Source organism: Agelaius phoeniceus, chromosome 13 (assembly GCF_051311805.1).
Source record: "Agelaius phoeniceus isolate bAgePho1 chromosome 13, bAgePho1.hap1, whole genome shotgun sequence".
Lineage (NCBI taxonomy): Eukaryota > Metazoa > Chordata > Aves > Passeriformes > Icteridae > Agelaius > Agelaius phoeniceus.
The window spans coordinates 1,327,993-1,347,862 of record NC_135277.1 but is presented as its reverse complement, the minus strand read 5'-3'; the positions used below and the strand labels follow the sequence as shown (position 1 = coordinate 1,347,862).

The following is a 19,870-nucleotide window of genomic DNA, read 5'->3' as shown; positions in this document are numbered from 1 at the left end:
GGTGGAAAAGGGGAGGGGAAAGAGGACAGGGCTCTGGTCTGGAGCCGAGCTGGGAATGTTTCCCTGGAGAAGGGAAGGATCCAGGAACCCTCAGAGCCCTTGCAGGGCCTGAGGGGGCTCCAGGAGAGCTGGAGAGGGATGGGGACAGGGGATGGAGGGACAGGACACAGGGAATGGCTCCCAGTGCCAGAGGGCAGGGATGGATGGGAGATTGGGAATAATCCTTCCCTGGGAGGGGGGGGAGGCCCTGGCACAGCTGTGGGTTCAGCCAGGCCAAGCACAGGCTCCAGGTTTGGTGTTCCAGGAAAAAGGAATGGCTGCAATGTCCTGCAATTCCTGGGGACGTTTCCACAACAGACCAACACAGGTTGAGTCATTCCTTGTGTAAAAATGCTTATTAAAAGGAAAAAAAAAATAAACCATGGATGTGAGAGGCAGGTTTGGGGTGAGCGAGTTGGGTGGGAGGAGGTTGGGGTTTGTTTGCTTGTCTTTGCATTAGAAATAAACTTTTGCTAAAAAATAAAAAAAGACTCAGGTGGTTTATTTTCTACCAGCAGCTTCAACCCCCCCCCACAATTCAGTGAATTATTCCTCCCGAACCACTGCAAATCCTAAATGTTATTCTGGAAGCAGCCTGGAAAAGACTTGCTTTCCTTCCTTGGAGGGATCGTTTGTCTTCTTTTGAAGTGTGGAGGTTGCAGGCATGAACTTACAGACTAAAGTTTGTCTTAATTGCTCTGATGTCACAACCTCGCTGGCAGATAACAGGCAATGAATGAGGCAGCAGCCCCCGTTCCTCCAGGTCCTTTTGCTAAAGTGAGACAAATTCCCTCCCTGTGAGCCAGGCAGGGCATGGCAGCGCTGCCATTTATTTATCCCTAACAGTTCCAGCAGCTTTCCCTGGATAAAAGGGCTCTCTCTCCCTCTCTCTCTCAGATTTAGTTTAAAACTCAGCAATGCCAGGGCTTTTCCTGCTGCTTTTCCTGCCAAGGAGTTTGGGAGGGGAGGACTCGCCCTGAAAATCCGTGTGGGATGGAGCTGGGAAAAACCTCCTGGTTAAAGCAGGGACAGAGTTATCATTCATGTGGTTCATCAGGGGGGATGAGTCCAGGGGAACTGGGGGCTCCATCCCTTCCCTCTCCCAAATCCTGGGATTCAGTGCAGCCAGGGATCTGCTCATCTGCCTCTTCCCAGCAGAATCTGGGCAGTGGGGTTGGATGAGAGGGCAGGGGAGGGAAGTTTGGGATTGAGCAGCTCCTCTCAGCCTTGCTGGCATTCCCAGCTGAGACCTTCCCAAAGCCCCCCCTCCTGCCTGGAAATGGGCTCTGGGGCCGGTTTGTCCCCATATGGACCCCAGTTTCTGCACCACCCATCAGCACCGAGGGGCACAGCTCAGGGGGAGGGAAATATGGCCAGGACTGAGCTCACCCACGTCCTGAACCCGGCCCAGGCTCCCCTCCCTGCACCAAGAACATCCCAGCCCGTGTCTGTGCCCTGTGGGATGCGGGTGAGCCTGGCCTGGGGCACCCCAGCAGTGCAGGAACCCCAAACCTGCCCCAGGGGATCCCCCAGCACCACCGGGCTGCCTTGGGGCTGAGCAACTCCTGCCTCAGGACACTCGGAGATGACACCAAACATGCCCCGGGCTCTGCCTTGTGTGTAACATCACCCTGCTCCCAAAACGTCCAGCGATGGGAGTGAAGCTCCAGGGAGGTTTTCCTGAAGTGCTGGGTGCAGGGAAGGGGCTCAGCAGTGCTGCTCTCCCCACAGGCAGGAGCTGACCCAAACCTGGGGCTGCTCAGGGATGTTTTTTCCCTCTCTCCTCTTTCCTGCTGCATTTTTTGTTTTTAGGGGGGGTCTGAATTGTGGCATTTCTTGGCTGGAAAGGTTGCAGGAAGTGCAGCAATATCACACCCTACAGCTGAGTCCTGCTCAGAGGATGGCATCAGGGGTGTGTAATGAATTCAGCAGAGGATCCACAGCTGCAAGTGACCCCCCAATCCCACTCCTCACCCCAGCAGCCCCACAGCAGTGTCACCTCTGTCTCCCCTCCTATAACCTCAGTGATGATGATCCCCATGTGGGAAAGACGGAATATGTCCCGTCTGTGCCAAAACTTCCAATATTTTCCACATTTCCCTTTCCCACTGCCAGGCAAAGCTCCCGTGAGAAGAGCCCGTGGAAGATCGCCTTTAAATCGGCACAGAATTAGAAAATATTTTGTTTCTCGCATCCCGTGGCCAAACCCAGCCCGCTGTCAGCATTCCAAAGGCAAAGCGCCCGTCTTTGTTTTCCGGAGAGCAGCCGGGAGGGGAGGCGGGGTCCTTTACCTGTCGCTGTCCCCCGGCCCCCAGTGTGGTGGCGTTAATACCCGAGCCATCGCCGGGAGCAGCTCTCGGGAGCTGCATTTGATCCCTGGATACCCGAGAGGAAAAGCCAGCGGGAGGGTTGGAGCTGTGGGTGGCGTGGGTGCTTTCCTGCCTGCCGGTCCTGCGGGGAAAGTTCACCTGGAGGCATCCACGGCACAGGGATGGACCGCGGGAGCGTGCGGGCAAAACCTGGGAATCTGGGGCTTTGCTGGGGGGAAAAAACCTCCTGCAGGGAGCCAAATGCACTGGTGGAGAGCGAGAGCTGCGGGAGAAGCGGGGACAGAGGGGGCGATGGCACCGGGCACTGGCCTGGCTCGGCTCTGTGGCCCCGGCGCTGTCCCCGGGCAGGACAACCCGGGAGCCATCACATCCCACAGGAGCTGCCCTGGGAACCGCCGGGAGCTGCAGCCCGGGCCGGGCAGGGGCAGGAGGGGCAGAGGGCAGAGCTGGGACTGGCCCAGGTCGCGGCTCCGCTCTGCCGGGGCTGCTCCGGGGGCAGGGTACGCACACAGAGCCCCTTCGGGCAGGGAACAGGAGCGGCCAATCCCGACTCCAGGACGTTCCAGGGGTGCCCAGGCTCCTCAGCTTCTCGGACACATCTCCGTGCTCTTCATCTCGCTCCCGTTGGGATGTGACAAACACAGAGAGAACACCGGAGACACCCCCGGGAGCCGTCCTTGCCCAGCTGCCACGGGCCCATCAAGGCACAAACAGAGCCCAGGTGCCCCCGGTTACCCGAGAGCCTCAGAGGATCCAGCCGTGCCCCTCAGCCCCTGCCGAGGTGCCCCTCTGCCCCCCGGGCACGGTATTTGTGGTGCCTCTGCCCGGGGAAGCGAATGCTGCAGCTGGGTGGGAGCGATGTCCCCGCGGGGACAGCCAGGCCTGGGGGCACAGGGGCTCTCCAGGGGAGGACTGGAGCCCACGGGGTGATGGTGAGGTCCTGAGCTGTAACCGGGGCTTTAGGGTAGCTCATGGTCAGCATTCCCGGGGGGTTTCACAGGCACCAGAATTTGGGGGCTGTCCTCTAAACTTTGTGGCCTCCTCCTGCTCCCCCAGCTCACCAGCCTGGACTGGGAAAACCTAACGGGGAAAAAAAGAAATTTAAAAATCTCCTATTCCGGTATTTGGTCGCACCGAATAAAAAAAAAAAGGTTGTGCAAGCTGCTCTAGAGGAAGGTGTCCCTGCCCATGGAGGTGGGGTTGGAACGAGAGGAGCTTTAAGGTCTCTCCTAACTCAAAGCAGCCACAGCGAGCCTGTGATCCTGCGCCTTTCCCGTCGGGAAGCTGCAGCCGGAGCTGCAGGAGCGGCGCTGACCCGGGGCTGCGTTACCTTCGGCAGAGGCTCTGTCTGTCCATAAAGCACCGTGCGCGCCCAGGACAGGATTTATGGATTGAGCCTTCCCGGCTGCGGCTGCTCCCGGCGCCGGGCCCGCGGCGCAAGTTCAAGGTTGGTGAGAGCCGGAGAGCCCGGGCGGTGTTTAATGGCAAATGGATGTCTGGGGCTTTTATGGGCAGCAGCAGCAGCAGCAGCAGGAGGAGGAAAACTTCCCCGCGGCCGAGCAGAGCGGCCAGGCCCGCGCAGGTGAGTGCGGCTCCGTCCCGGAGCGGGCACGGCACGGCACAGCACGGACTGAAGCGCTGCCCTGGCCTCGTCCCGCTCCATCCCTGCCCGGTGCTCGGCTCCACCCCATCAGTGAATTGGTGCCTATCGATCCCGCGCTCTCCGCAGCCGCTCCGGCCCAGGAACACCGGGAGGTTCAGAGGCGCAGGGAGGGCTCGGGGGGCCACAGAGGTGAGGGGAGGGGGACAAGGGGACAGCAGCTGCGGGTTGGGTCTGGGGCACGCTGGGGCACAGCCAGGGCTGTGTTGTGGGGATGAAGGATGTGTGGGGTGTCACGGGAGGCACGGAGGGGGCCATGGGAAAGGGGGCGCGCACACCGGGGATGCACGGAGGAGGCGCAGCGGGAGGGGGTCAGGTGTGCCCAGCCCTGGGAAGGGATCCCGGGGCGCTCCGAGAGGAAGCCCCAGGCTCCCCGGAGCCCGCACGGCTCCCCCCGGCCCGCGGGGGCTCGGCAGCCGGGTCAGGCGGAGTGTGCCCGGCCTGCAGAGAGCCGCCGCCCGCTCCCTTTGTCAATGTCCAGTAATTAAAATGTCACCGTTTAATTTTCAGGCCTCTCGGAGCAATCTTTTCCTAATAAAGAGTCTAATCGAAACGCTCCTTCCCCCGCCTCGGCGGGAAGGGCCGCGGAAGAGGCTGCGGAGGTGCAGAGCCGCCGCGGATCGATGGAGAGAAGCCCGGAGTGATCGGCCTCTAAAATTAAATTTATTGGGGTCATGGTTTTATATGGTGCTGATACAACTGTTAAATGGGGAACATTCATTTCCAATAGGAGGCGTTTATTAAACTTCCACTGAATTAGACCGCCGTGATTTATGTGGCAATCTCGGCTCAGCCCTCCAGGAGCGCGGGGCCTTCCGCGCCCGCCACGCGTGATTATTTATTTATACACCCGTGACACGGCTCCCTAAGTTTTAACCTAAATTATCCCCCGGCTTCGTCTGCCAGCGGCACCGGCCCGGGGAACGGGGAAGGATGGGGGGTCCCGTCGGGGCGCTGCGCCCTCCCCGCCGGCCGCGGCCCCTCCGCGCCCCCCGGCCCCGGGGGTGTCCCCGGGGGGGGTCCCCGGTTTGGGGGGCGGCGGAGCCCGCAAACGTCCCGGCTCTCGCGTGCGGCGATCGTTGAGCGTTAATTAGAAATTCATTACAATTAAAAGCCGCGCGCACACGCCTTAATTACATCTGATTTTTAATTCCGAATCCGTGTTTACACAGTAAGCGAGACGTACCTCCTGATTATCCCCAATACTCTTTATACTGTACTAATTATGTAAATTAAACCTAATTAACTGACAAAAACTGCAGTCAATTCAACTGTTAAAAGATACGGCGGTTGCGAGGAGCGGGGAGCGCGGCCGGGGCGGCGGGGCCGGGGTCGGGCCCGGGGCCGCTCCCCTCCCCGGGGCTCCGCGCCGCCGTCGGGGCGAGCCGGGGGCCGCCTCCGCCGCTGCGGGCTCGGACTGAGCTCCGCGGGCTCCGGGCAGCGGCAGGGCCCGGGCAAGGGCACGGCAGAGGGAACCGGGGCAGAGCCGCGTCCTCCCGGAGCGCCCCCCTCTCCTCCCGGTCCCGGCGGAACCGGCTCGGTCCGCGCCGCCGCCCGCTCCCGGTGCCTCGCAGCCCGGCGCGGCTCCCGCGACTCCCGGGCGCGGCGGGATCGCCCCAACCGCGGTGCCGAGAGGGGCGGCGGGGCTCGACCAGCGCGGGAGCGTCTCACCGCGCTCCTGCCTCCGTATGGCTGGAGGAGGGGGGGCTGGCGAGGATAAATAATTAAAAGGCGAGGAATAATTACCGGCTCGGGTTGCGATCATTGCGGGAAGGCCGCGCCGCAAGGCCCGGCCGGCAGCGCCCGGTCCGCGTCCCCCCCGACGGGGCGTCCCGGGGGGAGCCGCGGCCGCTGTCCCGCGTGGGAGCGCGGCCGGAGCTCGGCTCTCCGCGGAGGAGAAGGGCGGCTCCGCACCCGCGTTCCGCTCCGCGCCGGCTCCGCCGCATCCTCCCGGTGCCGCCGGTGATGGCGGGGAAGGAAGGCGCGGGGGCACACACAAAAGTGATAGCTGGGGGCGATCCGCGCCGTTATTAACTTCTGTTTGATCGCTGTAATTGCGCCGATCGCGGCCGGACGCGATGATTAATTACAGTTTAATTAACGTGGCCGTGACGAGCGCCGCATGCGGGAACCCAACCCGGGCAGGGATGCGGCGAGAGGCCCCCGCCACGCCGGCACGACCGGCGGACACCGGAGCGCCGGGTCCCCCAAGCCGCTCCGCCGGTCCTGTCGGCCGGTCCTGCCGGTGTGGCGTGAGCCCCCGTGGGGAACGAAAAACCCGAGCTCGCCCCTCTCCGCCCCCTCCTCCCGGCGATTTCGTTGCCGCCCGATGTCCCCCGCTCGGCCCCGGTACCGCTCCCGCACCCGCGCCCCGCACCGGAGCGCGCATCCCGGCTGCGAGAGGGATGCGCGGTAGCAGCGCATCCCCGATTTCGATGGGGTCCCTCCGCCGCTCTCCCCGGGCTCCTCTTTTCGTTACCGCCCGCTCCCCGCGCAAACTTTCAACGAGCATCGCTCCCCCCGGGCTGGCGGCACGGCGGGAGGCGGGCGCGGGGGGGGACACGGGGGCGCGGAGCCCCACGCAGGTGCGGCGCGGGGCCGATCCCCGCTCTTACCTCGGGCTGCCCGGGCGGGTCCCCGCTCGGTGGCGGCCCCCCACGCCCTCCCCCCCCTCCCGCTCCCTCCCCGTTCCGCCGTGCCTTAAAGCCGCGCCGTGATTGACTGGAGCGCATCGGTGATTGACGGCGGCGGGGTCCCGGAGGCCGTTAATGTAAATATGCTGGTGCTAAGTGGGTGTGTCTTCCCGTTATTTTAGCTGTCACCGGATCAATGTGCAGCGTCTCCAAGTACGGATCCGGATCCTCCCTCGGTGGCGCGGCTGGTCACTCGCTCTTGTTGCATCTCGCCCGGGCGGACGCGGCGGCGGCGGGGCGGGCGGCGGCCCCGAGGCGTCGGTGAAGGGCGCGCCCGCTGCCCGCCCGCCCCGCGCCCCGCAGCTCCGGCTGCCCCGGGAACGGGCTCGCTGCGGACGGGCCCCCCCGGCCGATGGCGGCCCCGGCTCCGGGCTGCGGCCCCTAGTCCCGAGCAGAGCCTGCACGTCCAGCCGGGCTCCGCGGCGCGGTGAGTGCGAGCGGGAGGCGGATGGAGGGGTGGGCACGGGGATGGGGGGGGGCGCAAAGCTGGGCGCGTTTTCGGGACTCGCTCCCCGTTATTTTGTGTAATTACCACGGAAGCGGCTTAAGCACCGGGAGCCCTCCCCGCTAAGCCAATTTGCCTGGCTCGCTGCTGCCCTTCTGCTACGTGCGGCGGGCGCTGCCCGCCCCGGCCCCTAATCCGCCCGCGCCTAATCGCCTGCCGGGGACACCACAAAGGGGCTCCGGGCCACCGCGCCCGCCGCCCCGCTCCGCCCGCGGGCACCGAGCGCCAAGTTTGGGCCCGCCCGCTCCGGCCCGCGGCTCGGGCCCCCGGGACGCGCCGGCCGCATCCTCCGGCGCGTTTCGTTGGAGCCCGCCCGGAGCCCGCCGCAAACCGGCACGGCACGGCACGGCCCGGCGAGCCGGCACAAAGGGAAGGGACGCGGCACCTCCCGGGGACTCGGCGAGGGAGGAAGCGGAGGTGGTGACCCCCCCGGGGTGCCCTTGCCCCGGGCTCCCGGGGCCGCTCAGCCGCGGGGCCGCGCCCGGCGGGCGGATGCGGCGGCGCTCGGTACCGGCGGCCGCGGCTCGGGGGATGCGCTCCGGCCTCGCCGGACCCCGCCGGCCGGGGAGGGTCCTGCGGCAGCGCCCGAGGGGCTCCGGGTCGGGGCCGGCAGCGCCGAGCGAGGAGCGGCGGGGATCGGGCGCGCCGCGGAGCGCGGGGCCCCGGGAGCGGCGGGCCGGGAGCGGCGGCGGGGCCCCGGGAGCGCCTCTAACCTGCGCCTTTCCCCGATTTCGTTTTGCAGGGGCGTTTTGGGGGGGAATGGAGGCGATCGCCAGTCAGATGGGAAATGGGAGAGATGCAAGCTCCTCCCCAAATTCAAAGCAAGAGCTGCAGCCGTACCAGGGCTCCAATACCCTCAAGCCCAACCAAGTGGGTGAGACCTCCCTGTACGGCGTGCCCATCGTGTCCCTGGTCATCGACGGGCAGGAGCGGCTGTGCCTGGCGCAGATCTCCAACACGCTGCTCAAGAACTACAGCTACAATGAGATCCACAACCGGCGCGTGGCCCTGGGCATCACCTGCGTGCAGTGCACGCCGGTGCAGCTGGAGATCCTGCGGCGGGCCGGGGCCATGCCCATCTCCTCCCGCCGCTGCGGCATGATCACCAAGAGGGAGGCGGAGCGGCTCTGCAAGTCCTTCCTGGGCGAGCACAAGCCGCCCAAGCTGCCCGAGAACTTCGCCTTCGACGTGGTGCACGAGTGCGCCTGGGGCTCCCGGGGCAGCTTCATCCCGGCGCGCTACAACAGCTCCCGCGCCAAGTGCATCAAGTGCAGCTACTGCAGCATGTACTTCTCGCCCAACAAGTTCATCTTCCACTCCCACCGCACCCCGGACTCCAAGTACACCCAGCCCGACGCCGCCAACTTCAACTCCTGGCGCCGCCACCTCAAGCTCAGCGACAAGACGGCCACGGAGGAGCTGTCGCACGCCTGGGAGGATGTCAAGGCCATGTTCAACGGCGGCACCCGCAAGCGGACCTTCTCCCTGCAAGGGGCGGCCGCCGGCGGGCCCGGGGCCGGCTCCCCCGCCGCCAAGGCCGCCCTGCACCCGGCGCCGCCCGCCGGCCCCGAGCTGGCCCCGGCGCACAAGAGCCTCCGGTGCAGCGGGCAGGAGGCGGCGGGCGAGCGCGGCGCGCTGGGGCTGGCGGCGGCGGCGGCGCACGGCGGGGCCGCGGGCGCGCACGGCGGGGCGGGCGCGGTGCGCAGCTACCCGGTGATCCCGGTGCCCAGCAAGGGCTTCGGGATGCTGCAGAAGCTGCCGCCGCCGCTCTTCCCGCACCCCTACGGCTTCCCCGCCGCCGCGTTCGGACTGTGCCCCAAGAAGCAGGAGGAGGCGCTGGGCGGCGCGGGGGGCGGCGAGGCGGGTAAGGGCGGCGCGCTGCCCCCCGGCATGTTCTGGGGACCCCCGCACCCCCACCCGCACCAGCCGGCCCAGCCGCCGCACCAGCCCGGCGCCGCCAAGGACACCGGCGTGTACCCCTCGTTCCCCGTGTTCTGGCCGGCCGCCGGCAGCCTGCCCGTGCCGCCCTACCCCGCGCAGAGCCCGGCCAAGGCGGCCGCCACCGCCGTGGTGGTGGCGGCGGCGGCAGCGGCGGCGGCGGCGGCGGCCGAGCCGGCGGGGCTGGCGGGGCGGCACGGGGAGCTGGAGGGCTCGGAGCCCTCGGGCAGCGGCCGCAGCAGCGCCACCCCGCAGGAGGGCGCGGGCGCCGAGGGCGAGCGCTGCCCCAGCGCCCTGTCGCGGGCGGCGGGCGAGGAGGAGCGCTCCGGGGACGAGGCGCTGCTGGCCCCGCTGCCGCTGCCCAGGAAGGGCAGTTACCTGTCCGCCTTCCGCCCGGTGGTGAAGGACGCCGAGAGCATCGCCAAGCTCTACGGCACCCGCGAGGCGTTCGGCGGCGCGGGGCCCCGCGGCCCCGGCTACCTCTCGCCGGACTTCCTCAGCGAGGGCAGCTCCAGCTACCGCTCGCTGTCCCCCGGCGGCGACACGGCCGAGGAGCCCGAGGTGGACGTGGAGTCCAACCGCTTCCCGGAGGACGAGGAGGAGGAGGCCGCCGCCGTGCCCGCCGTGGCCCCCGCCGAGGGCCGGGAGCCGCCGCCGCCGCGGCTGCTGGCCGGGCCCGAGGAGCCGCCGCCGCCCGCCGGGGCCGAGGGGCCCGAGGAGAAGCCGGGCGAGGCGGGGGCGCAGGAGGGCGGCCCGGCCCCCGACGGCAGCCCCGAGCGCAGCGGCAGCAGCGGCGCCTACGAGGTGCGGGGCCGAGGGGGGGGATCTGCCCTCGGGGGTCCCCGCGGGGCCGGGCCCGCTCCTGACTCGCTCTTTTGTAGGTGTTCGCGGCCGAGAGGGGGGAGCTCCTGCAGCCGCTGAAGCCCGCAGCCTCCCTGGGAGCCCCCGCCGCCTTCCTCTGCACCCCCGAGGCCAAGGGTAACGCGGGCCGGGCTGCGCGGCGAGGGCTCAGCCCCGGGGGGGGCGCCGAGGGGCCGCTTTCGTTTGGGGCTTTCGGGAGAAAAGCGAAACAAACGGGATCCGGGCGGGGAACGGGGCCGGGGCCCCCCCGGGCCCGGGGATGCCGCGGCCGGTGCGGCGGGGATGGGCCGGGGGCCGAGCTCCTGCCCACAAGCTACTTACTTTCCAACGGCAAAGCGATTAGGATGTCCGCTAAGAAGGTTTTAACGAGGGCTTTGTCCGTAATTATGTAATTAAGGATATATCAGGACCATACTTTCATTGCTTACGGTTGAAAATCGGTTTATTAACTTTAAGAGCAAGATAAAGAAGACAATCACTCCGCGGCGGAGGATTTAGAGAGCAGAAAATCCTATCAGGACCAAAGGAATGTCTCTCATCCCAGCCCTGTAAATACCGACAGAGGTAAGCACCGCTCCGCGGGGCGATGCGCGGCCCCTCCGCGGGCCCCCCCGGCGGGGCTGACGCCGCTCTGGCCCCCGCAGGCGAGGAAGGGCTCGCCATGGATGTCACGGGCACGCAGCTGGTGGAGAAGGACATCGAGAACCTGGCCCGAGGTGAGGAGCGGGGCTCGGGGCGCGGGGCTGGGGTCACGGCACCCCTCGGCCTCTCCCCGCGGCCCGAGGTATTTGTGTTTTGTGCAGGAGTGATTAACTCCTGTGATTAATGTAACGTAATGCGATTAGCGCCGCGCCGAGCCGCCTCCAGATGGAAAAGTGCGGGCTCCCCTCAACCCCGCCGTGTATTTTTAAACAGATGAGTTACAAAAACTGGTCCTGGAGCAAATGGAGCTGAGGAAAAAGCTGGAGAGAGACTTCCAGAGCCTGAAAGGTACCGGTGCCCCATCCCCTGCCCAGCCCCGCCCCGGCCGGGCAGGGGGGCGCGGCGCTGACCCCCGGCCCCACAGATAACTTCCAGGACCAGATGAAGCGGGAGCTGGCGTACCGGGAGGAGATGGTGCAGCAACTGCAGATCGTGCGAGGTAAGGCCGAGCCCGTCAGTACTTTTAGTTTTGTTTTATTTCTTTTATTTCTCTTTTTAAAATTTTAATTTCATTTTATTTATTTCTAGTTTTTTTGTTTGTTTGGCCGAGGGGGTTACCGTTTATTTTTGGGTTTTTTGTTTGTGTGAGGTTTTGTTTGTTTGGAGGTTTTTTGGTTTTGAGATTTTCTTTTTTTTCTGTTTGTTGTTGGTTTTTTTTGGGGGATTTTTTGTTTTGGTTTGGTTTTGCCTTTGTTTCGTTCTGTACCTTTTCCTGCCCTCCAACTCCTCTCGCGATTCCGAGCTGCCCCCAAAGGGCTGCGAGGCATCGTTCGCACGGCAGCGAGCGAGCCTCCCCTCCCGCAATCGCTCCCACTCGGGCTAAACTAAAACCCGAGCCGTGAAACGCCTCACCTGGCGAGCCGGGAAAGCCGAGCCCGGCTCTGCGCCCCCGTGCCCCCGTCCCCCTGCCCTGGGCGCCCTCAGCCAGCGCCGCTTCCCCGTCGCAGACACGCTGTGCAACGAGCTGGACCAGGAGCGGAAAGCGCGCTACGCCATCCAGCAGAAGCTGAAAGGTACCGGGGGGGGCTCGGAGGTCTCGGGGGGACCCTCCCCGCCCGGGGGAGCCCCGGGGCTGACGGCTCGGTCCCTTGCAGAGGCTCACGACGCGCTGCACCACTTCTCCTGCAAGATGCTGACCCCGCGGCACTGCACCGGGAACTGCTCCTTCAAGCCGCCGCTGCTGCCCCAGTGAGCCCCCCGGGCCCCCACCCCGAAGCCATGCGGGCAGAGCCCACACAAGCCATTCCCACGAGGAGCCACCTGTACATAGAGGACTCGGAGCCCGGCTTTGCTCGGACTGGCGCCAGGGCGGGGGGCGGCCCCCGCTCCGCCTCCCCCTCCCTCCCCGTGTGTCCGCTTCTTCCACCCTCGTCCAGACTGGAAACAAAAGTGGCTATGTGCAATGGATATAAATGTACTGTGATTCTCTTGGTACAGTATTTGTCGGATTTTTATTTATTTATGATGTATATCTATCTCCCCCTGCCCTCCTTTCCCCCCATCCCTGTAAATTCTGGATGTAACGGCACTTTAACGGGCGGCCCGCGACTCCCGAGGCACAACAACGCTCGCCCGCTCTGGGGACAGCCCCCTCTGTACGTGACTTTGGTTCTTTAATAAAAACACGCTTGGAGAAGCCGCCTGGTGCGTGGGGCTGGCCCGGGGCTCGGGGGTCCCCGGCCGGGCCGGCGGCGGGAGGGGCTGTCCCGGGGCCCCGCCGGGCTCCCCGCGCAGCCGGAGCTCATTAATGCCCATTTATATGCTCCTTTCACACATGAAGGTACCGCATTAATGAGCTCGGAGAGCGGGCGCGGAGGTGCGCGCACACCTATTGGCCCGAAATAGCCGTTTTTTAGCCCAGAAATAACCTGGCAGCGCTGCGGGGCCGGGATGGGGAGCGGGGCGGCACCGGGGGATGCAGAGACCGGGACCGGGGAAGGGATGCGGGCCCGGAGCATCCCGGGGCTCGGGGCCGGGGGAGGCAGCGGAGGGGCCCGGGGCTGCCCGTGGCGGGGTCCGGCCGGCCCCGGGAGCCAGGCGGACAAGGAGCCGCTGTTAATTAGCGCTGGGCTCATTAGGCCGTTCCGCGGCCTGCGCCGCCACCGCGTGGGCGCAGCCGGAGGTGCAGCTCCTCAATTCTCCCCCTAATTCCGAGCTCGGGATCAGCTGAGCGGGGGCAGCATCGCCCACCCAGCCCCGAGGGGGAGGAGGAGGAGGAGGAGGAGGAGGCACTCCCAGCCCATCCAGCGCAGGGGGGCACGGTCGGGCGGGATGAAGGCTAAAAACCCTCGGGGCGGAGCCCCCGATGAGGTTTTTGGGGTTTTGTCTGTCTGGGTCTCAGAGAACGTTCTCGAGGCTCCTCTGCCCCATCCCTGGAGTGCCCAAGGCCGGGTTGGACGGGGCTTGGAGCAGCCTGGAGTAGCGGGAGGTTCCCTGTTCATGGCAGGGGCTGGAATGGGATGAGCTTTAAGGTCTCTTCCCAGCCATTCTGGGATTCTCCCTTCGGTCACGGCCACCCTGCACAGGACATCCCGAGTGTGACCCTGGGCAGAGCAGCGGGGCTGGCGGCGCCCCCAGGCAGGTGAGTGCAGGGGGGATCACCCTGCAGGACACGGAGGGGACCCAGGTGTGACCCAGGGAGGTGAATTCAGGGTCTGAGTTGAGCCGAGAGGCCCTCATTGAGGGAATGAAACATTTGGACACTTTGGAGTTTGTAGAGGGGTAGCAGAACCCTTCCCTCTGCGTTTTGTGCCTCTCTGGGTCGTTGGTGCCACCTCACTGAAGTGGCACTGGGTGACCCCACGGAGGAGGTGCCCTGGGTGCCTCTCCAGCCCATAATTTCACCCAGGCCCCGCTGAGCCCACCTGCCCCAGCGGTGCCTCCCGACACAGGCACAGAAATGAGCCATTAGGTTGTATTAATATTGCCCCACTACTTAGTGCTCATTAAAATGTGCTTTGCAGAATTTAATATGCGGCTTGAAATGACACAACGTATTAAGTGCTTAATATACTAGAAATTATGAAACTATTACAGTCTAAGTAATATGAAATAATTAGAGTGAATTAAACTTCACTGGCAGAATGAGGGAAAGGCTTCAATTTTTTTATAGTGGTTTTTTTTTTTGTTGCTGTTGTTTAGTCTCAAAACAGTTGAATGCGATAACAGCCCCTGAAAATAAACAGCCAGAGTCAGGATTTTTAAATAATTAAAGCAGGAAGGAGCCCGGAGCGCCTGTGTGTGAGGAACCGGGGACGGGGGAAGCAGAAGCTCCGCGGATGGAGCCGCTCCCCGGAGCGGCCCAGCCCCGGCCCCATCTGCCGCTGCCGGTCCCTGCCGGGGCTCCCGGGGACAGAGCGGCCGCTCCCGGGGGCTGCAGGCACCGGGGACCCCCGGGAAAACCCCGGCAGGGATTCCCCCCTTGGGAAGCGCTGGGAGCCATCGCGCGGGTGCTGGGGTTGAATTCCGGGGGCTTTTCCTGGTGGGAGGGGATTCCTGGGGCCGGGGGATGCCCTCAGGAGGGTCTCCGGCAGCGGTGCCAAGCGCCAGCTTTAAACAGGGGGTGGGAATGGATGGGGGTGGGTGGGAATGTGCCACTGGGCACCGAGCGTGTCCCAAACCTCTGCTGCTCCCCGTGTGGATGAGTTTTAGATGGGATTTGGGGATGGAATTGTTCCCTGTGAGGGTGGGGAGGGCTGGGATGGAATTCCCAGCGCAGCTGGGGCTGCCCCTGGATCCCTGGCAGTGCCCGAGGCCAGGCCGGAGCACCCTGGGATGGTGGCAGGGGTGGCCCAGGATGGGCTCTAAGCTCCTTCCCACCCCAATTCCCGATTCCAGGAAGGCGCCAGGAGGTGGCGGCTCAGCCCAGCGCTCTCCTCCGGCGCTGGGATCCAGCGGAGCTTTTGTGCTCCTGCCCCGGGGAGCGCCCGGGCTGCCCCTGGGCAGGCACGGGCTGGTGCCAGCCCGGGCAGGACGCGACATTTGCGCTCCCCAGGTGCCTGTCCCCATCTCTGGTGGTGTCCCAGCCCTGCCCGCTGCTCCCCGCTCGCTGTGGCCCCACCGGGGGGGCAGATAAGGGACAGCGCTCGCTGCCCCCGGTGCCAGCGGGACTTTGTGCCCGGACCATCACAGCCCGGCCAGTTCCGCTGCTCGTTCCCTTATCCCGTCCCCAGGTCGGCGCTTTGGCCTCGAGGATCCCGCGGACGCTGCCGGAGCCGAGGTAAACAAACCCCGCTGTCCCTTCCCTGCATCCCTGAGAGCCTCAGGAACGATCCGTGCCCGGGGGGCCGCACCGGCTGCTCCCAGCCCCAGCGCTCCCTTGGGATGCATCCAGCAGGATCCGCTCCATCGCCTTCCCGGGGCATCCTCTGGGCATCCTCCTCCTCCTCCTCCTCCTCTCCCGGCCCAAGGCTGTGAGCCCCGGGGGCTTTTTCCCAGCCCCAGCCCTGCTGTGACCCTTTGGGGACGATCCCGTGGTCCCGCAGGGATGCTGGCAGATTCCCAGGATCCTGCCCACCCTGGATGCGTTTGTCCAGGATCTGAGGAGCACCTGGAGGGTTCAGGTGTGACCAGAACGATCCCGTGAGCTGTTGGCTGCCTGCAAATCCACAAAGATCTTCCTTGGGGAAAATCCCAGGGTCTGGCTGAGGACAAGGTGGTGTTTACACAAGGAACCTCCTTGGCTGGCCGGTGTCCTTTGGGTTGAAATCCAGCATTTTAGGGGTGAGTGTGAACAGGACAGCAAGGGCCTGTGCACGAACAGGGCAATCCACATGTGAGGAGGGGTGGGTTCAATTAAATTGATTGAATTTTGGATGCTAATAAGACTTTTTGTGAGTGCTTACAGAACCACTTTTATTTTCATACAGCAAATTGAACGCTATGATTCTCCTGGAAACTTAAACCACCTTTTCCTGGGGTTTTTTTGCCCCTCAAAAGCTGACAATCCCTCCCTTTGATTTCTTCTGTGACTCTTAACAAAGCTGTGGGATCTGCTCCTTTTGGAGGGACTGTTTATTGGAGATCTTGCACCTTAAGGTGCAATCCTAAGGTTCTGCATCTTATTTGATGTTATTTGGAGATCTCCAGGCTGAGCAGCTCCATCTCCTCCCCCTGTCCTCCCCAGGGGGGTGTTCAGTCCCCCCACCTCCACAGCCACCTCCAGGAGCTCCCTGTCCCTCCCAGGGCTCCGGGTGCTCCTGCAGGCGAGGGCTGAGTGGGGCAGGATCCCCTCCCTGACCCCTGGCACGGGTGGGAAATGCTGCAGAACTCCTGCCCTGAAGGAAAAACCCTTCAGAAGAGGCCAGGAGCACTTTTTGGGAATCCCTTGGAGCTGCCCTGGCTCTGGAGGGGGCTCAGCTCGGGCTGGAAGGGCCATTAATGTCCCCTTGCCCAGCCCTGTGCTCGCAGGGCCCTGCCAAGTCTAGCACGTTTTAATTTGCTCCTTTCCCAGGCATTCCTGGGTTTATGGCTCTGCTCAGCCGGCGTGGAAAGCTCCCTCCAGAGGGTCACTCCACGCCATAACCTTTGTGGGCTCCCTGAGGAAGCTGATGTGCTATTCCCTGGAAGGTTTCCACCTGAACAGGGGCTTTGGGCTGGATTTTGTGGGAATTTGGAAACCAGCAGGAGCCGTGTCTCTGGTGATTCTGTCTGAAGCTGGGGTTGTGACTCTGCTGCCTGCTTTAAAGGCTTCCTTGTTTTCAGGTAGGATGGATTTGGGAACACGCTAATTGTGTAAAAATTAAAGAGAAAGGGGGGGGAAAAGGAGAAACCTGTGAGAAAATGGATTTTAGTGATGCCTGCACCACGTTGAGGAGCACATTTGGAGCTGGTTACCACCTGCAGCATGAGGCCAAAGCAAACACCACCAGCCCAGCCAGCTTTGGCTGCGTGGTTGCCATAAACCATTGCAAGGGCATCCAGACTAGCACAGCCCTGGAACCACTTCTAGGATTAGGCCTTACTCCCTTGAAAAATAAACCTTGGCAAGAGCTCCGTTCTCCCCAATAAAAATTCCATTTTCACAGCTCTAATCAAGTTTTCCAGAGCCGTGGTCCAAATGAGAAACTGCTCACAGAATCTCTGACCTGGGAGAAGGAGACAGAGCCCTGCATTTAAAGCTGTGCCAGGCTGGAAATTTCCAAAGTTCCCGGTGTCTCACCTGTGGCAGAGCCCTGGAGTGTCCCAGGAAATCTGCTCCTGGCACAGCAAAGCTCTGCCATGACCAAATTCCTGCTCCCAGGTGGGTGAGGCTCCTCTGCAGGGCTCTTCAGGGAGAGCTGGCATTGTCCAGCCTGGAGAAGAGAAGGTTCTGGAACATCTCAGAGCCCCCTGCAGGGCCTGAAGAGGCTCCAGGAGAGCTGGAGAGGGACTGGGGATGAGGGATGGAGGGACAGGACCCAGGGAATGGCTTCGAATTGGAAAATGGGAAATTTGGGTGGGATTTTGGGAAGGAATTGTTCCCTGGAGGGTGGGGAGGGGCTGGGATGGAATTCCCAGAGCAGCTGGAGGATGTTCCCAGGGCCAGGCTGGACACTGGGGCTTGGAGCAGCCTGGGCCAGTGGAAGGAGTCCCTGCCCATGGAACTGGACAATTCCAGAATTCCACGATTCCATGAACTCCTCCATGGACTCTACCCATCAAAGGAGGATCCACACCACACCTGATCTTGGTGTCTGAAGATGCTCAGGAGCAAAAACCTGGGGTGAGGCTGGGGCTGGAATGCTCCTGTGGGCTCCCAGCTGTGGCAGCACGCTGGATTCCGTGGCACCAGGGGCTTACAGAGCACCTTTTACGGAGCTCTTGGCAGGAAAACAGCGTGTAAAAATAACAGATGTGGCAAATCACAACCACGTTCTGAGAGCTCGCTGCAGCTCGGTTTTCTGGAAACAATGGGCTGGGTTTAAATTGGTTTGGGGTTTTTGTTATTTTTTTTTTTCTTCAAGAAAACCTCCATGGGCAAAGAAATGGTTGAAAGAAGGGGGAAAAGGCTGAAAGTGCAGATGGGGATTTGTGCAGATTTGAAAGTGCAGATTTGCCTAAAGAGATGGGCAGGAGGGTTGAGCCTTGGAGAGCTCCTTGGGACCTGCAGTGAGATTTTCCTTCTGAGGCCACCAAGTTCCTGGGATGGATCCCAAGGGAATGAAGTAACCCAGTGTCCCCATAAGCAATTGTCCTTCTGGGACATCCCTGTGGAAATGTGGCACTGCCTGAGGCTGGAAGGACGTGGCTGGGGTGTGGATTCTATCACATCTGTCAGAGCTGGGCAGTTCTCTCCTGTCCATGGGGCAGTTTCCTTTATCTCCCCCACAGCCAATCCTCCCTCCAGGAGATCTCTGCTGTCCATGGGCCATTAATTGTTAATTATCTGCTGTCCATGGGCCATTAATTATTAATTATCTGCTGTCCATGGCCACTGAGTGTCCCAGCATGGCTGATCCAATTCCATTGTCCCATGGGGGGATGCTCCGCCCCCAGGGGAGGAGCCAAGCATTCCTACCTGGGTACAATCTGAATTTTGGAACACTCACACTGCATTCCCAGAGGAGCAGCTTCTGCTGCCCTGCATGGCCAGAGGGAGCCCAGGCCCATCTCCAGCAGCCCTGGAGCTGCAGAGGAAAACTCCCCCCTTGTGCAGGATCCCTGCTCCAGCAGAGCCACAGCTGGCACTGCAGGAGGGCTGAGCCCCCATGGGATGGGGCTGTGTCACCCCCTGACACACAGGGGACAGGGCATGGTCTGACTCTAGCAGGGTTGGTTTGTATTACTGCATTTTTTATTTTATTTTTAATTTTATTTTTAATTTTCAATTTAATTTTTCAAAATTTTTTAAAAATTTAATTTATTTTCATTTTTCCTAATGAATAACTGCTATTCCTACTCCCATATCTTTGCCCGAGAGCCCCTTAATTTCAAAATTACAATAATTCAGAGGGAGAGGGTTTATGTTTTCCACGTCAGGGGAGGCTCCTGCCCTCCTCAGCAGAGCAGGACAGCCCTGGGGACATGGCTGGGTCGGTGCCTGGACCATCCTTGCAGGGATTTTCCAGCCTGATGATTCCCTGATGGTCCCTTCTGCAAAGGCTGCGGGTTTGGGATGAGCTGGGACCACAGCAGGGAATGACAGTGGCTGTATCCTTGTTTTCCTGGGGTTTTCTGGGGTGGGCTGGCTCTGCAGCTCCTCAGAGGCCCTGGAAGCAGCAGCAACGTGGATTTTCCCCCAGGCCCCTCCCAGGGGAGCAGAGCAGAAGGGACAGGCTGTGCCTGCCCGGCTGATAAAGAGGAACAAACTCAATTGAGCACCACCAAACCTCTCTGTTTGTCATGGGACACGGCGTCCTGAGCACCTCAGACCAGACCCAGCCCTTTAAACCATGGCTATTGTGGGATATTGCTGGGGGTTGGGTGCTTTTTTGGTTTTAAACCCTTTTTTTTTTAATATATTTAAACGCCTTTTTTTTTTTTTTTTTGTTCCAAACCTCTTTTCTGGCCATCACTTTACAGCTGATTTTTCCTTGGACATATGGGAACATCCCTGGTACAGCAGGTCTGTCATAACCCTGTTTCCCAGAGGGGAATTTGGCCTCCAGTCTGCTCCAGGATGTGCCATTAATCCATAATTTATTGTTTGGGAGAGCCCAGATGTGAGCACAGGAGCAGCCACTCCGCAGCAATTTTGGCCAAGAGGTGCCAATTATTTGTTGGTATCATTTGAAAGAATTTTGGGTCCCCAGACGGGAGAAAACTGCAGGACATCTTCAATGGGAAGGGGAAAAGCAGTGCTAACAGTCTGTCTTTATTAGCAGAGAAAAGAAAGATATTTTAGCTAAAGGCTTCCAACTTGGAAAAAAAAAGGAAAAAAAAAAGGAAAATTCAGCTGAAAGAGAGAAGTTACTGTTTTGAAAGAGTTCGCTGGGTGGAGACATCAAACAGAAAGGATCTTGTGTAATTCTGCTCTTTTGGTCTAATGCTAAATTCACCCCTTTATTCCTTGGCTTTCCCACAGGGAGATGGCTGAGGAATGCTCAGGGAAAAGCTGATTTTTGGAGAGGCTGGAAGCATGTGGCATCTCCCAGGATCAGCCCCAGCCACTGCTGTCTCTCATTTTTGCCCAGACAGCTGATATTCCCCAGCTCTTCCCACC

General features: G+C 62.1%; 1 protein-coding gene across 1 annotated transcript; it reads left to right on the top strand.

Moving 5' to 3' along the window:
- Window positions 1-6,818: 6,818 nt before the first annotated feature.
- Window positions 6,819-12,366, top strand: SKOR1 (SKI family transcriptional corepressor 1). Its single transcript, XM_054642316.2, has 9 exons — window positions 6,819-7,149; window positions 7,970-9,969; window positions 10,047-10,143; window positions 10,483-10,590; window positions 10,671-10,742; window positions 10,942-11,016; window positions 11,093-11,167; window positions 11,676-11,741; window positions 11,823-12,366. The coding sequence occupies exons 2-9, from the start codon at window positions 7,987-7,989 to the stop codon at window positions 11,918-11,920; spliced, it is 2,574 nt and encodes an 857-aa protein (XP_054498291.1). The 5' UTR covers window positions 6,819-7,149; window positions 7,970-7,986; the 3' UTR covers window positions 11,921-12,366.
- The last annotated feature ends 7,504 nt before the right edge of the window (window positions 12,367-19,870 follow it).

Bases quoted from the DNA above. Each gene is read 5' to 3' on its own strand.
- SKOR1 (XM_054642316.2), top strand. From the start codon at position 7,987: ATGGAGGCGATCGCCAGTCAGATGGGAAATGGGAGAGATGCAAGCTCC. The intron at 9,970-10,046 runs GTGCGGGGCCGA...GCTCTTTTGTAG, and splicing joins GCAGCAGCGGCGCCTACGAG to GTGTTCGCGGCCGAGAGGGG. The intron at 11,168-11,675 runs GTAAGGCCGAGC...TCCCCGTCGCAG, and splicing joins GCAACTGCAGATCGTGCGAG to ACACGCTGTGCAACGAGCTG.